This window comes from Gekko japonicus, unplaced genomic scaffold, assembly GCF_001447785.1.
Source record: "Gekko japonicus isolate JY-2015 unplaced genomic scaffold, Gekko_japonicus_V1.1 scaffold429, whole genome shotgun sequence".
Lineage (NCBI taxonomy): Eukaryota > Metazoa > Chordata > Lepidosauria > Squamata > Gekkonidae > Gekko > Gekko japonicus.
In genome coordinates this window covers 518,644-533,490 of record NW_015161964.1, presented here as the reverse complement: position 1 = coordinate 533,490, position 14,847 = coordinate 518,644, and the positions used below count along the sequence as shown (strand labels likewise).

Here is a 14,847-nt window from a genome sequence, read left to right as displayed (position 1 = left end):
GGGGGGGGGGGTCACCTAGGAAGAGGCTTCCCATCTCCCTCTCTCCTGGCCATGCAGCTCTCCGCACTAGCTCAGCAGTCTTGGACTATCTCCTGCAGACCAGTTTAAACGGGCTGCAGGAAGGAGACCAAGACTGCTGAGTTGGTGTGGAGAGCCTTCTCTGCACTGTCTCTGGCTAGCCCGTTTAAAGGGGCTACACCAGGGAGCCAGCAGCTGCCTCTGACTCCATGACATAGCCCCTTTAAATGGGCTGTGCCAGTGAGCCTGAAACAGCTGGGCCCGTGTGGAGAAGGTTCTCCTTGCTGGCGCGGAGATCCATTTTCTCCCGGGAGATCCTGCATGCACTTTCTCCTGTCTGCTGCTTGCTGCAGCCTGGAGATAGGTGGAAGGGAGACCCCCCTACTTTCAGGAGATTCCCGCCCTTTCTTCTGGCCACATGACCAGGAGAGAGGGAGATGGGATGCCTCTTCCATGACAATTCCATCTCCTTTTCTCATGGCTAGCACAGTCCATTTAAAGGGGCTATGCCAGGGAGCCAGAGGCAGCTGCTGGCTCCCTGGCATAGCCTCTTTAAACATGCTTGAGACAGCTGGGCCAGCACAGAGCTTTGCACGGTCTCAGCTGTGTCTGGCTCTCTGGTGTAGCCCCTTTAAATGGATTCCCTCATGCAGCCCAGTTTAAAGGGGCTGCAGGAAGGAGACCAAGACTGCTGAGCTGGTGGGGAGAGCTCTCTGTACCAGGGAGCCCCCAGCTGGGCCAGTGGGGAGAGCTCTCTGGCTCTGCTGTCTTGAGGTCCTTCCTGCAGCCCATTTAAACGAGGCAGCACGAGGGAGCCCACAGCTGAGACAGCAGAGAGAGTTCTCCTTGCTTATCAGCTGTGGATTTAAATGTCTCCAAGCCATTTAAACCTTGCTTTCTGCTCCCCGCGAAAAGCTATGGGGAGCTCAAAGCATAGCTTTGATCCATTTAAATCAAACAGCTTAGCAGTGGGGAGCTCCCAGCCCCTCAGCTGTTTCTCACAAAGGTTCACAAACCACCACAACCCCCCCCCCCAAAAAAAAAAAAATCAGAGAAGTTCATTGTGGTTCATCAGTTTACAAACCTCAGTTCTCAAAACTCTGAACCAGCCAAAAATATTTTTGGTTTGTCAGCCAGTTTGTGCCCATCCAAAGTACTTAGTGTTTCAGTTATTGGTTTAGATATATGGCAGCATCATAGGTTCATCATCTGGACAAGAAGGAAAACTAGATTTAGCATAGCAAAAGAGGTGTTCACTTAGTCACTGATGTTCAAAATTTGCTAAGAAAAGTACTTTCTGTTTTGCGTATAAGGTCTACATGCACCTAAAGCAAATTTGCAGTTAGCGTTAGATAAAAGTTTCTTTTTGTCTACTAGGGTACATGGTTTTTTATTACAGCATGAAATTTGGATGCATCTAATGTTTTGTTTCTCCTGATGAATCATTTCATTGTGTTTGACTAAGTGAACAATGTAGTCATATTTTTGCATACTTGTTGAGAGGATGGTTTTTGATTTTGTTACCCCAGCTTCTTAAATGTACTGTTTTATATAACCAGAGAAGTTAGCCGTGTTAGTCTGTTGCTGCAAAATAGTAAAAAGCCCAGTAGCGCCTTTAAGACTCACAAACTTTATTGTAGCATAAGCTTTCGAGAAACACAGCTCTCATAGTCATTGGTTCATAATGCATCTGATGAAGAGAGCTGTGTTTCTCGTAAGCTTATGCTACACTAAAGTTTGTTAGTCTTAGGCTGCGGTCACACACACTAAGTAATCCACCTTCAATGCACTTTCCAAATGGCTTTTGCCAGTTCACACAGTAAAATACATTTGGAAAGTGCACTGGAAGTGTATTGAAAGTGGATTATTTAGTGTGTGTGATCAAAGCCTTAAAGGTGCTACTGGGCTTTTTACTCTTATATAAGTAATTTACTGAGTATGTTTATTTCTAAATGATACATATATTGAATACAATGTTAAACAGTGGTGGTGACTGTAATTTAAAGTTTGAAATTTAGATGGCATGTTTTCAAGTAATCACTTTTTAAAAAAATGAAATATTCCAGTTGCAAATCGATTTCTTGATTTTAAGATATTTAGCTTCAATTTTGCATTGTATTTTCATTTGACTGTAACATTTCTTTTTCTTTTTGTTATCTGTTGTCTGCTTTGTCTATTGCATGTCCAGGGCTCTAAGGTTAGTATTACTGCTTCAAATTTCAGTTTTTGCATTTAGAATCTGTTTTTTATTTTGTGTATTGTTCAGTTCTTCAGTTTTTTCCTAGACTGGAGCAAATAATGTTTTGTATACTTTATCAAACTTTCTGAAAATATTCATTACATTTTAACATAAATATATTGGGCTTAAGGCAGTACCTGTGTTACTTTGATTTGGATATATCATGACATAGGAGGACAGATTGACTGGGCTGTATCACCGTTGCACGTCTCTGAGAGAGCCAGTTTGGTGTAGTGGGTAAGTGCGCAGACTCTAATCTGGGAGAACCGGGTTTGATTCCCCACTCCTCCACTTGCACCTGCTGGATGACCTTGGGCAAGCCATAGTTCTGGCACAGCTGTTCTTGAAAAAGAGCAGTTTCTGTCAGAGCTCTCTCAGCCCCACCTACCTCACAGGGTGTCTGTTGTGCGGAAGGGAAGGGAAAGGAGTTTGTAAGCCGCTCTGAGACTCTTTTGGGTAGTGAAGGGCGGGGTCAAAATTCAATCTTCTTCTTCTGCATGTTTTCTGTGTTCATGTTATCTCACAGGCACTGGTTCATGTGGAAAAGCTGTTCTGTATATAGAGTCTCCATATCCCACATGAAAGGGGACTTTTGGACCAGGGTAATTGGCAGGGTAATGCTATTGCTTCCAAGAAACTACTCGTGCAGAATTAAAACGTTGATGCTGTATTAATGTTAATGCCAATGGTAAATGTCAGGCAGAAACTAGTAGCCTAGGTAACTGAATTATAGTTTACTTGAAATATTTACTTGAAATCCATTGCTGTTTATGAAAGGCATGGTCAGTGCTGATATTGAGACCTGAATCAATAGAGGGGAAGTAGTGACTTGGCGGAATTAACACTTCCCCTGTCACTAAGGCAAGCAGACTAATATTCACTAATCCCAATCCAGTTCTAGTAGTACAAACCCATAGAATAGACCACACAGTTGAATAAGCACTCTGCAGAAGTGGTGCCCATCTGTTGTGTTCCCTGTCTTGCCATGCATTACAGTGAAATCACTGCATGATCTGATTGATGTGGTTGGTTTGGTCACAGGAATGCATCTCCACTTGCTACACCATTTTATTACACTGAAAGATACTGATGATGTTGTGTCCTCATATCTGATTACTTATATGTGACATCATTGCATTTCTGGCATGCTCTCTGGCTGGGATCAGTAGGAATGAAGAGAGCTCCGCCCAGGCGCTGCAGCAGAAGGGAAAAATAAGAGCAGCAAGCCTTCATTTTTCCTTGGACACTTTTGAGACTGAGAATTTGGTGCCATTCTAACATGTGAAACCTGTCTGGGGAATTTAACTGGTTAAAAATACAAGCTACGGAAAACTGAAATTTCTTCCATAAGAACATATTGGAACATCATTTCCCGTAACTAAAACCAGGATGGAGGTGTTTCTGTTTAATGCATTAAAGTGACAATTATAGGAAATTTAAGGGTTTCAATTGAAGTTAACATTTGTGATCTGTGTTCCTCTATGTATATGAATCTACATTATTATATAATTATAAATCCATCATATTAGGTATATGGTGACAATAATACTTTTTTGTTGGCGTGATTAATATAACAGTTGATACTTAATGGCACTGTGCCCTTGGTACATTTTACGGAAGAGTTGTATTAGGGTGGATTTTCCCTGAGCAGAATTTTAGAATTTTCTGCATGCAAAATTGTGCAGGGAAAATTATAGTGCTTCTGCTGCAGCTTCCACCTATATGCGTTCTCATAGGATCACTTTTGAAATGTTATTGGATGAATTGCATTAGAATTATAGAGCTAGTGACACCTTTTTATGGCTTAAGTTGTCATGGACCAGCATGCTTTATCAGATAAAGAATTATCCCAGTCTAAGTGCTAGGCTGTGGTTTTGCTCTGAGGGCAATAATCTCTTTGTTTCTTGTGATGATGTGGGAATAGACTTAATTATTTTGTGTATTATTTCAATATATGGGAAAGGACGTTTTTATGAACATACCTCAAATGTGGCATCCAATCTCTGTTCTATGTAGGCGGTGTGGCATCCTGCTCCTAGCTCTCCAGTGATGCAGAAAGATTTAGCTGCTTATCCTCCTGTTTTGCTGTATTTCACACTAGTAGCTAACATGCAGGCAAAAGAGGGAATCCTTCCTGTCTTGTGTTCAGTGCACCCATATTACCTAACTCATTGGCTCATATAAGTAACATTCATTTTCTTTATGGTAAAGAAATTTCACATCACCTAATACAGCATGCAAATATAAATTCATTGCTGTAGTGGTTGTTTTGAGTTTCATCATAGGCAAATGTAGAAAAACATTTCATTGACATGTGATTGATTTAGAAGTTTAATGTAATGTTTTCCTTTTCCTTTTAAAGACTGAATTGGAGAATATTGAAGTAACTCAGGGTATGTCGGCAGAGACAGCAGTGACTTTCCTCAGCCGCCTGATGGCTATGGTTGATGTGCTAGTATTTGCAAGCTCACTAAATTTTAGTGAAATTGAAGCTGAAAAAAACATGTCTTCTGGAGGCTTAATGCGACAGTGCCTAAGGCTTGGTAAGTTTGCACACAACACCTCAGTGCATTAAACAATTATTTACAGATCAACAAAAATAGGACACAGCGAATAAAATATATGTAGAAGCTGACCTAGTTTTAGTAACTTTGAGTTGTATTGATGTCACTAATATGGATGAAGTGGCTAGATTTGAGTCTAGTAGCACCTTAGAGACCAATAATATTTTAGGGGTATAAGCTTTCAAGAGTCAGAGCTCCCTTCATCAGTTACAAGTCTACCTCCTGAACTATCTTTATGCCATTTATACATGGTCAGCCTCTGAAATTATATTCATGGGTGAAGTTATTTCTCTGGAGGTACCATTGTCTGTCTATATATTGCATCTTGTTCACATCTGCCCACTTTTCCAGTGTGTTCAGATCTCATTGAATTCTATCTCTATCTTCTGGTATGTCTGCTGCTCTTCCCAATTTGGTGTCATCTGCAAATTTAATGAGTAGCCCCTCCACACCCTCATCAAGATCATTTATAAAAATATTGAAAAGTACTGGGCCCAGAACCTAGAGTTCAGTCTACAGTGCTCTAGTTTACTGATCAGAATATCACGGGGAACTCTGTCAAAAGCTTTACTGAAATCCAGGTAAACAACATCAGCAGCATTCCCTCGAACCAGTAAGCTTGATAGGATAGGATAGTTAGGTGGATTTTCCTTTGTCGTGTACACTCCTCTGAGGTCTGTGCTGTTGCCCATTGCTTCTAACATAATATAAATTAGTCAACATCATTGGGGTTTTTTTAATAGTTTACATATAATGTGTATAGGATAATGGGGTTATGAACATCAGGTTTTTATCAGTGTCTCTTCTTTGATTGCTATGATTTTATTAGAATAATGACAGCATTAGTATACAGTCACATTACTCAAACACAAATATCAAAATCATAATAAAAGGCCCCTTTAAGATTATCGATCCCGCTTTCTTTGTATCTCATAGCATATAACATTTTTGTCTATGTATGCTGATAAACAATTGATTAACTCTAAAAAAGTTGTTAAAATAGATTTTTGAAAGATTATTCTCAGCTAGAAGGGAAGACACAGCCACAGGAAATTGGCATTATCTGAGAATCTTCAATTTCCAGATCTCATTACATGTACTTTTTAAATAGTTTTTGTGAGCATCTGCTATAATTTCTGATAATCATTTGCTCCTAAATATTATGGATGCATTCATACCACCGTTCTCCTTGTGTCCCTATTTTGAACTCCTTGTCACGCTTGACTTCATTATCAAAATTACAATTGCCTTCTGATAACATGTCCTCATCTCCCTGATTAATGTAGAATCATGTAATTGTAGAGTTGCTTTCTAGTACTTCCCTCTGCACAATGCAAGAAATTAAAGACTAGAGTATCCCTGAGTAATGGCTGTCCCACTGCTGTTTGAAGACCTCTAGTGATGTCACAACCTCTCTAGGTAATTGGGTTAATTTTTAAATTGCTCTTACATTAGGAAGCATCTCCTCAATCAAAATCTGCTCTCACGTAACAAGCTTATTTGATCTAGTCTTCCTGTCTGGAGCAGTAGTCTTTGCTCTCCTCTTACTCAGCTCTTCAGATATTTCAAGCATGCTATTGTGTTTTCTTTCAGTCTATTCTCCCCCAAGCTTCAGCCTTTCCTAAGATATCTTCCTGAATCCTAACTGTCCTCATTGTCCTCCTGTCCAGAATGGAACACAGTGCCTCAAGAGAATCTGACTAGTAGACTGTACAATGGAACTATTACATCTCATAATTTGAATACTATGCTTACATGAATATAGATATCCTACAGTACCCTTTTTTGCAGCCACATCACACTGCTCATTAATGTCCATTTTGTGATTAACAACATTTCTGAGATCCTTTTCCCATGCCATATTACTGGACCATATATCCTCCATCCCATACCTATACATTTGTTGAGTTTTGTGTAACTAGAGAACATTTCATTAGTCTCTCTATGGTGCCATTGGTTATCACTTTTGGTGCACTAGGGTTTCCTTGAAGGCTTTCTACATTTATCCTTTTCAGTCTGGCTACAGGCCTTGCTGAGGAAAAGGAGTGGCCTTGGTTGCTCTGGTGGATGATTTCCGCTTACAGATTGATAGGGAGGATGCTTGTTATTAATGTTGTTGGATCTTTCAGCTACCTTCAACATAACTGACCACTCATTTTTATTGCATTGCTTGGCTTATGGTGAATGAATAAGAGGGAAAGTGCTTAAATGGTTTACATTTTTTTGTTAGCCGCCTGTGTTTGAAAGGTTTTGATGTGGTTTCTTAGCCAGTGGTGTGGGATTTAACTTACAGTGTTTTGCAAAGGTAAGCTAAAGAACTGTGGACTGGACTCTAGGATAGTTAGGTGGATAGGGAACTTGTTTGAGAACCGCACGCAGAGAGTAGTTATCAATGGCATTTCATCTGAGTGGAGGTGCCCAATGGGGTACCACAGGGCTCCGTTCTGGGCCCGGTACCTTTCAATATTTTTATAAATGATCTGGATGAGTGTGTGGAGGGGCTACTCATCAAATTTGCAGATGACACCAAATTGGGAGGAACAGCAGACACACCAGAAGATAGAGATAGGATTCAATGAGATCTGAACACGCTGTAAAAGTGGGGAGATGTGAACAAGATGCAATTTAACAAGGATAAGTGCCGAGTTCTACGTCTGGGTATCAAAAATGAGGAGCACACATACTGGATGGGGGATACACCTCTGGGTAGCAGTGTGTGTGAACAAGATCTTGGGGTACAAGTGGACCATAAGTTAAATATGAGCAGTCAGTGTGATGCGGCGATAAAAAAGGCTAATGCAATCTTAGGGTGTATCGACGGAGGCATAACATTCAAATTGCAAGATGTGATAGTCCCGCTGTACATTGCATTGGTCACGTCGCACCTGGAGTATTGTTTGAAGTTCTGGAGGCCTCACTTCAAAAGCAATGGTATTCCCAGTAGTCATGTATGGCTGCAAGAGTTGGACTATAAGGAAGGCCGAGCGCCGAATAATAGATTCTTTTGAACTATGGTGCTGGAGAAGACTCTTGAGAGTCCCTTGGACTGCAAGAAGATCAAATCAGTCAATCCTAAAAGAAATCAACCCTGACTGTTCCCTGGAAGGCCAGATAATGAAACTGAAGCTCAAATACTTTGGCCACCAAATGAGAAGGGAGCACTCACTGGAGAAGACCCTGATGCTGGGAAAGACTGAAGGTCAAAGAAGACGGGGACAGCAAAGGATGAGATGGTTAGACAGTGTCAAAGATGCAACGAACATGAAAATTGAGCCAACTTCAGAGGACGGCGGAAGACAGGAGGGTCTGGCGGGAGCTGGTCCATGGGGTCGCGAAGAGTCAGACTCGACTGTGTGACTGAACAACAACACTTCAAAAAGGATGTGGACAGAATGGAGTGGGTGCAGAGGAGAGCGACAAAGATCATGGGGGCCCTGGAGACCAAGCCCTATGAAAAAAGGCTGAAGGACTTGGGAATGTTTAGTCTGGAGAAGAGGAGGTTGAGGGGGGACATGATTGCTCTCTTGAAGTATTTGAAGGGTTGTTACTTAGAGGAGGGCAGGGAGCTCTTCCTGTTGGCAGCAGAGGATAGGACTCACAATAATGGGTTTAAATTAAGGGTGGGAAGGTACTGGCTGGATATTAAGAAAAACCTTTTTACAGTACAAGTTGTGCAACAGTGGAATCAGCTGCCTAGGGAGGTGGTGAACTCCCCCTCACTGGCAGTCTTCAAGCAGCGTCTGGAGAAACAATTCTCAGGGATGCTCTAGGGCTGTTCCTGCACTGAGCAGGGGTTAGACTAGAGGACCTGTATGCCCCCTTCCAACTCTATGATTCTATGAAAGTTTAGGGCATTTTAATATCTGCATAAGACCATTGAACAAGATCATTTGAAGCTTTGGAATAGGGTGTCATCAATATTTTGTTGATGCTTAATTGTTTATCTCTTTAAACTTCCAGAAACAGCCATGGCTGCTCTGGGTCAGCATCCATTGGCCATGGTCAAGTGCTTGAGGGAAAACAAACTGAAACTGAATCCAGACTAGACAAAGGCAATGCTGGTTAGCAAGACTGATGGCCTAATGCTGTCTCGTTTGCCACATTTGATGGGGTTGGGTTATCTTTGTCAGATTCAGTTAACAGTTTGTTTTGTTGGACATGCTTTTTTGTTTGATCAGGTGGATGTGGTAGCTAAAAAAGCTTTTTTCACAACATCTTCTTTGCACATGAGGTTAGTCTCTTATCTAGACTTGGCTGACCTAGTCATGTTGATCTATGAAACAGTAACCTTAAGGCTGGACCATTGTAGTGCACTGTAAATGAGGCTGCCCTTGAAGAAAACTTGGATACTTCATTTGGTGCAAGATGTGGCAGTTTGATTACTGTCTGGAGTGACTCAGTAGGCAAATATTACACTTCTTTTTTTAAAAAATGACTGCTTATTTATTTCTGAGTTGAATTTTAGATGCTGGTCTTACCTTTAAAGCTGTTCACAGCCCAGGACCCAAAATATCTGGAGAACAGTCTCTCCCAATTACGAACCTATGTTGCAGCTCTGATATTTTTATCCCATCATAAAAGCTTGTTAAAACTTCCTTTGTTCAGCCTTTTCGGTCATGGTCCCCACATTGTAGAATGGCCTTTCGGAGTATGCCAGGAAGGCTAAAATTCCTGACAGTTTTAGGAAACAGCATAAGGCAGAACTCCTTCAGAGGGCATTCAGTCAGTACATTTGCTGGCAATCTTCTGGCATTGGCTGGTGCCTTGTTTATGGTTATATTTAATTGAAAATGTATTTTTTAAACTTATCATGTTAGCCCCCTTGAGTCCTTTGTAGTGCACCTTTCTCCTAAATATGTCTTAAATAAATTATTGTGAGGAGTCAATTTTAATTTCATGTTAGCCTGATGGTAAATCATTAATTTTTTAAAAAGAAAACTTAGAATATGGGACAAGCCAAAACCTTTAAAAAATATGCCACAAATCAGCATGGAATTACCAGTTTTTAAGTATGAGTGATATTAATAATACTAAAATATTTAATTTATTTGGAAGACTCTGTGTGCTGAAGGCTTAATAAGAGAAGATGGAGAGAGTTCCATGATTGGATTCTCCAGCTTATTTTTTCTTCTTAAATAGGATATGGGGTGGCTGATTTGGATTGGCACTTCATCATGGGTGGAAGGAAGTTAACTCTTTTTCTGCTTATGACATTTTCCTGACTTCACACACCCTATTTGAGGTTAGCACAATGCCATGGGAGGGAAGAGTTAAACCCTTCCCTCTAATGCAATTGCTCTGAGCCCTCTCCCCGGCCTTAGCTGCCATTTATCAAAACAAAGCATTCTGGATTCATAGATCTGCCAGTGTCTTGTCTTGTAAGTCCCAAAAACTGATTGCACTGTTTCATGGTGGCTTTGCAAAGTTATTTATTGATCTACTGATTTACATGAAACATGATTATTATATTAGGCACTCTGACGTGATTTCTTTAAACTCTTACAGTTTGTTGTGTTGCGGTGAGAAACTGCTTGGAATGTCGACAAAGACAAAGGGAGAGAATCAACAAATCTTCACTAATCAGCAGTAAAACTCAGGAGACTCTTCAGGGTATAAGTGCAGCTACTACTGCTAAGGTAAACTATTGTGCTGAATATATAACAGTATCTATAAAGTAAATTAATTAAAGGAGCCCTAAAAACATCGTCCCCTATTTTGAATTGAGAGCAATGATTTGTCACCTGGTGAAAGAAATACTCTATTCAGTGCCTGGGGCATTCTTTTCAGCTGGAAAAGCATCTACTCCTGGTTAGTCCTCCACAAGGTCAATATTGACTTCAAAATAAGCCCACCTTATTTTTTCCCCTTGAAGTCTGTAAACCGGTAAACAAGCAGTGAGGGTGAACCACTTTGTTTATGGTGACCTTCACCAAATGATTTCTGTGTTTTTGTTGGCCTGACATGTATTCCAGGCAATAGTTTTGGACATTATTGGTTCAGTTTGTTTCAGAGATCTTATCTCTAAACTGCTCAGGTTTGGTTCATATGCAGTAGTAGTTGTTCCTTTAATTGTACTAGAAACTGTTGGTACATAAGCTGCCAGTATTTTCTTCATTTTGAAGCAGACTATGTTAGGGCAGTAGTAAGGAATTAACTTTGAATGCAACTGGACAACGTGTTAGAGATCTATGACTGGATCTCCTATCTCTTTAAATTTCTATAAATAGCACCCAAACGGAATTCTAATTTCATTGGAACTATATTAGTTGGGTAGGGATTCTTAACCCTTGCCCAATTCCAGTGCTGTTTGTCTGGTATATGTTAGGAATGCATGTGTTTTCTGTGTTTGTACAGCTCCATTTACATTGGAAAAAATAGTGTAGTGATTTCAGCACTGTTGTCCTGATCCGCCCCCCCCCCCAACTTTGAAATTATTTCTTTAAAGATAGAGAGATCTGATCGTGGATCTCAGTTTCATCGAGTTCCTATAGTTCCACATTTTATTTGTGAACCCTGTTTTCTATATATTGCATTAAACGTATCTGAGACACAAAGCATTTGGTTAATTGTAGTAATGGGATATTTGAAACTTTCTGAAACTGTTTAACTCTTTGTTTAGACTCCACTGGAAAATGTTCCTGGTAATTTATCCCCTATTAAAGATCCTGATAGACTGCTTCAAGATGTTGACATTAATCGTCTGCGAGCAGTTGTATTTCGTGATGTGGTGAGTACTATCATATCTCTTGCATTTATAAAAAGCATCTATCATCACTTGCATTTCTCTGTTCTGTCCCATCTCTAAAACAGAGATCCCAGAGCATTTGTTAAAATTTCAGCAGCTCATTCAAGCAGTTCTGGATTAGTAAAGGTAAAGTTCTCTGGTAGTCCTGTGAGTGGGGCGGTCCTCATGAGTGGGTAGTCTCCTCTGCTCTGGAAGCAGGGTTGATTGGCAGAATTCGATCCTGGAGGGGAGGGGCTTGCCCACAGACTCAACTTTCAGGAATAGGTTATTCTAAGGAGGTCATTGAAACCGTGTTGGCCTCCAGGAAAAATTCTACTGCTAGGGTCTATAATACTACCTGGCAGGTCTTCCGTTCCTGGTGTAGGCAGAAAGGTTGGGAGCCCCTGTTAGTGCCCATTAGTGGAATTCTGTCCTTTCTGCAGGAGGGGTTGACAAAGGGTCTTAGTACCAGTACTCTTAGATGCCAGGTGGTAGCCATTTCGGCTGTTAGGGGAGCTAGGAAGGGAAAATCGCTGTGTCAACATCATCATGTTAAGAGGTTCCTAAAAGGAGCGGCCCTCATTAACCCTCCACAGGTCCATCGTTTCCTCACCTGGAACCTTAATTTGGTCCTGAGGGCTCTGTCTCGGGGACCCTTCGAGCCAATAGCAACATGCCCACTTAAAGAGCTAACCTTTAAAACGGTTTTTCTCATAGGTATAACTTCTGCTAGGAGGGTATCAGAATTGAGGGCACTCTCCATAGATAAAGAGCTCTGTGTTTTCCAAGCTGACAGAGTGGTGCTTCGCTCTGACCCGGCCTTTGTACCAAAGATGAATTCAACCTACCATAGAATGGAAGATATAGTGCTACCCTCTTTCTGCCCAAATCCAAAACATGATAAAGAGAGTGGCATTGTCTAGATGTTTGTAGAGCCCTAAGCTATTATTTGGATAGGTCCAAATGCTTCCGTAAATCAGATTCTCATTTTGTGTCCTTTCGGAAATCTAGTTTGGGTCAGAGGATCTCAACCTCCGCAGTTAGTAGATGGATTTGGGGGTGCATCATACTGGTGTATAAAGCCAAGAATGAGGAACCTCCACAGGGCGTCACTGCTCACTCCTTGAGAGGAGCAGCTACATCGGTAGCCTATAGATCTTTTCCGATAGGCGATTTGCAAGGCGGCTACCTGGAAGTCTATTCATTCATTCATTCACAAAGCACTATAGAATTGACAAAATGGCTTCTGCAGATTCAGCCTTCGGCAGGGGGGTTCTGCAGCACACTCTCTAGACCCTGAAGCCGGGCACCCACCCTCGGGGCACACTGCTTTGCTACATCCCACTCGTGAGGACCGCCCCACTCACAGGACCACTGGAGAACAGAAGATTTGTTTTCACTTACCGTGAAGCTTCCTTCTCGGTGGTCCTGGAGTGGGGCAGTCCTACCAACCCAAGAGCTTTCTCTTGGAACAGCTTCTGAGACCAGAGTGGGTGCTGAGCGCTTTCTGTGTAGCCCGGGGTTAGTCCTGAGGGGGCTAGAGAGCCTCTCTGAGATCTACATGGTTTCTTTTTAAAAGGCAACAGGAGCAGAGGGGAGTAGAATGTTTGTTGTTACACAGTTATGAACAGTTGTTATTTGTTCTTACTGGTTAACCCTTCAAGTGAGTTGGGTTAGTTGGGGAAGGGGTTTTTTCCTTCTCTTTTTTCCTCATGTATGAGAGTTGTCAATGAGAGGCATGGCTTGGATAGGGACTGAGGATCTGTGGGCAAGCCCCTCCCCTCCGGGATCGAATTCTGCCAATCAACCCTACTTCCGGAGCGGAGGAGACTACCCACTCATGAGGACTGCTCCACTCCAAGACCACCGAGAAGGAAGCTTCATGGTAAGTGAAGACAAATCTTCCGGTTTCCCTTGCTCGAAAGCCAGTCGAATCTGACTCTAGGGATGCGGTGCTCATCTCCGTTTCCAAGCCGAAGAGCCAGCACTGTCCAGAGACATTTCTGTGGTCATGTGGCTGACATGACTAGACGCCAAGGCGCACAGAACACTGTTACCTTCCCACTGAAGCGGTACCTATTATCTGCTTGCAATTTCTTGCTTCCGAACTGCTATGTCGGCAGGAGCTGGAACCAGAGATGGGAGCTCACTCCGTCTTGTGGCACTTGGGTCTCGAACTGCCGAACTACCGACCTTTCAGTCTGCAGTTCAGCATCTTAACCACTTGAGCCACCGCAGCCCCACTAGTTCTGGATTACTCTTAGCTTAAATAACATTCTTAAATTTTCCAGCACCCTATTTCCACACAGCACTAAAATGGTAATAGAATTCTACTGTATATTTCAAGTATTTAAGACAGCAGTATGATTGATCCACAAAGCACTGATGATTCAACAGCGCTTGTTCGTTTTTTTGTTTTTTTTTTGCCATCAAATCACAGCTGACTTATGGTGACCCCATAGGGTTTTCAGAACAAGAGACGTTCAGAGGTAGTTTGCCATTGGCTGCCTCTGTGTCAGAACCCGGTGTCAGAACCTATCCAAATACTACCCGGTGTTGACCCTGCTTAGCATTCCAGATCTGATGAGATTGGACTTGCCTGAGCTATCCAGGTCAAGTCACTTGTTTGTAGCAAGCACAGAAAGTATAATTTGTATATGCATTTTTAAACACACATGCACACATGGTATGGTTCCCATATATGCATATTCATGAATGTGTAAAATATGCACATACTAAATAATTGCACACTGTGTATTTTTCCATGAAACCTCACTTTGCTGTACCTCTCTCTTTCTCATCTTACATAATTCCAGGTTTTTACCACATTCTCCTTACCTAGAATGTTGCTAAAGTGTCTTTTTTGGGACATATATCCAGTGTCTTGATTCCATGATATTGACATATATATTTAAGTATCCAGTACTGAATTACTCAGTCAGTAATAACTGTTTAGATGAGCTCTTGAATCAGATCATAGGTCCTGTTCGTTCAGCATCCCATTTCCAACAGTGGTCTATAACAACTCTAGAAAAACAAACAGCAGGGCTTGAAGACAACAGTCTTTATTGTACCCTGTATGTTGTCAAAGGCTTTCATGGCCGGAGTTCATTAGCTGTTGTAGATTTTCCGGGTTGTCTGGCCGTGATCTTGGCATTGTAGGACCTGACATTTCATCAGTAGCTGTGACTGGCATCCTCAGAGGTATAACACAGAAAGATGGAGTACTCTCTGTGTCAAGGTGAGAAGAAAAATGGTAGGCAGGTAATGTATATCTACTCAGGAAGGTAGGGTAGGGCTGA

At 41.7% G+C, this 14,847-nt stretch overlaps 1 protein-coding gene across 1 annotated transcript in view; it reads left to right on the top strand.

Annotated features, from left to right (window-relative positions):
* The window catches only part of LOC107126110 (neurobeachin-like), a 600,691-nt gene that overhangs the window by 127,296 nt on the left and 458,548 nt on the right, over window positions 1-14,847 (top strand). Inside the window, 4 exon segments of the mRNA XM_015429619.1 lie at window positions 2,207-2,215; window positions 4,620-4,800; window positions 10,327-10,457; window positions 11,441-11,548. Coding sequence (XP_015285105.1) covers window positions 2,207-2,215; window positions 4,620-4,800; window positions 10,327-10,457; window positions 11,441-11,548 — 429 coding nt within the window.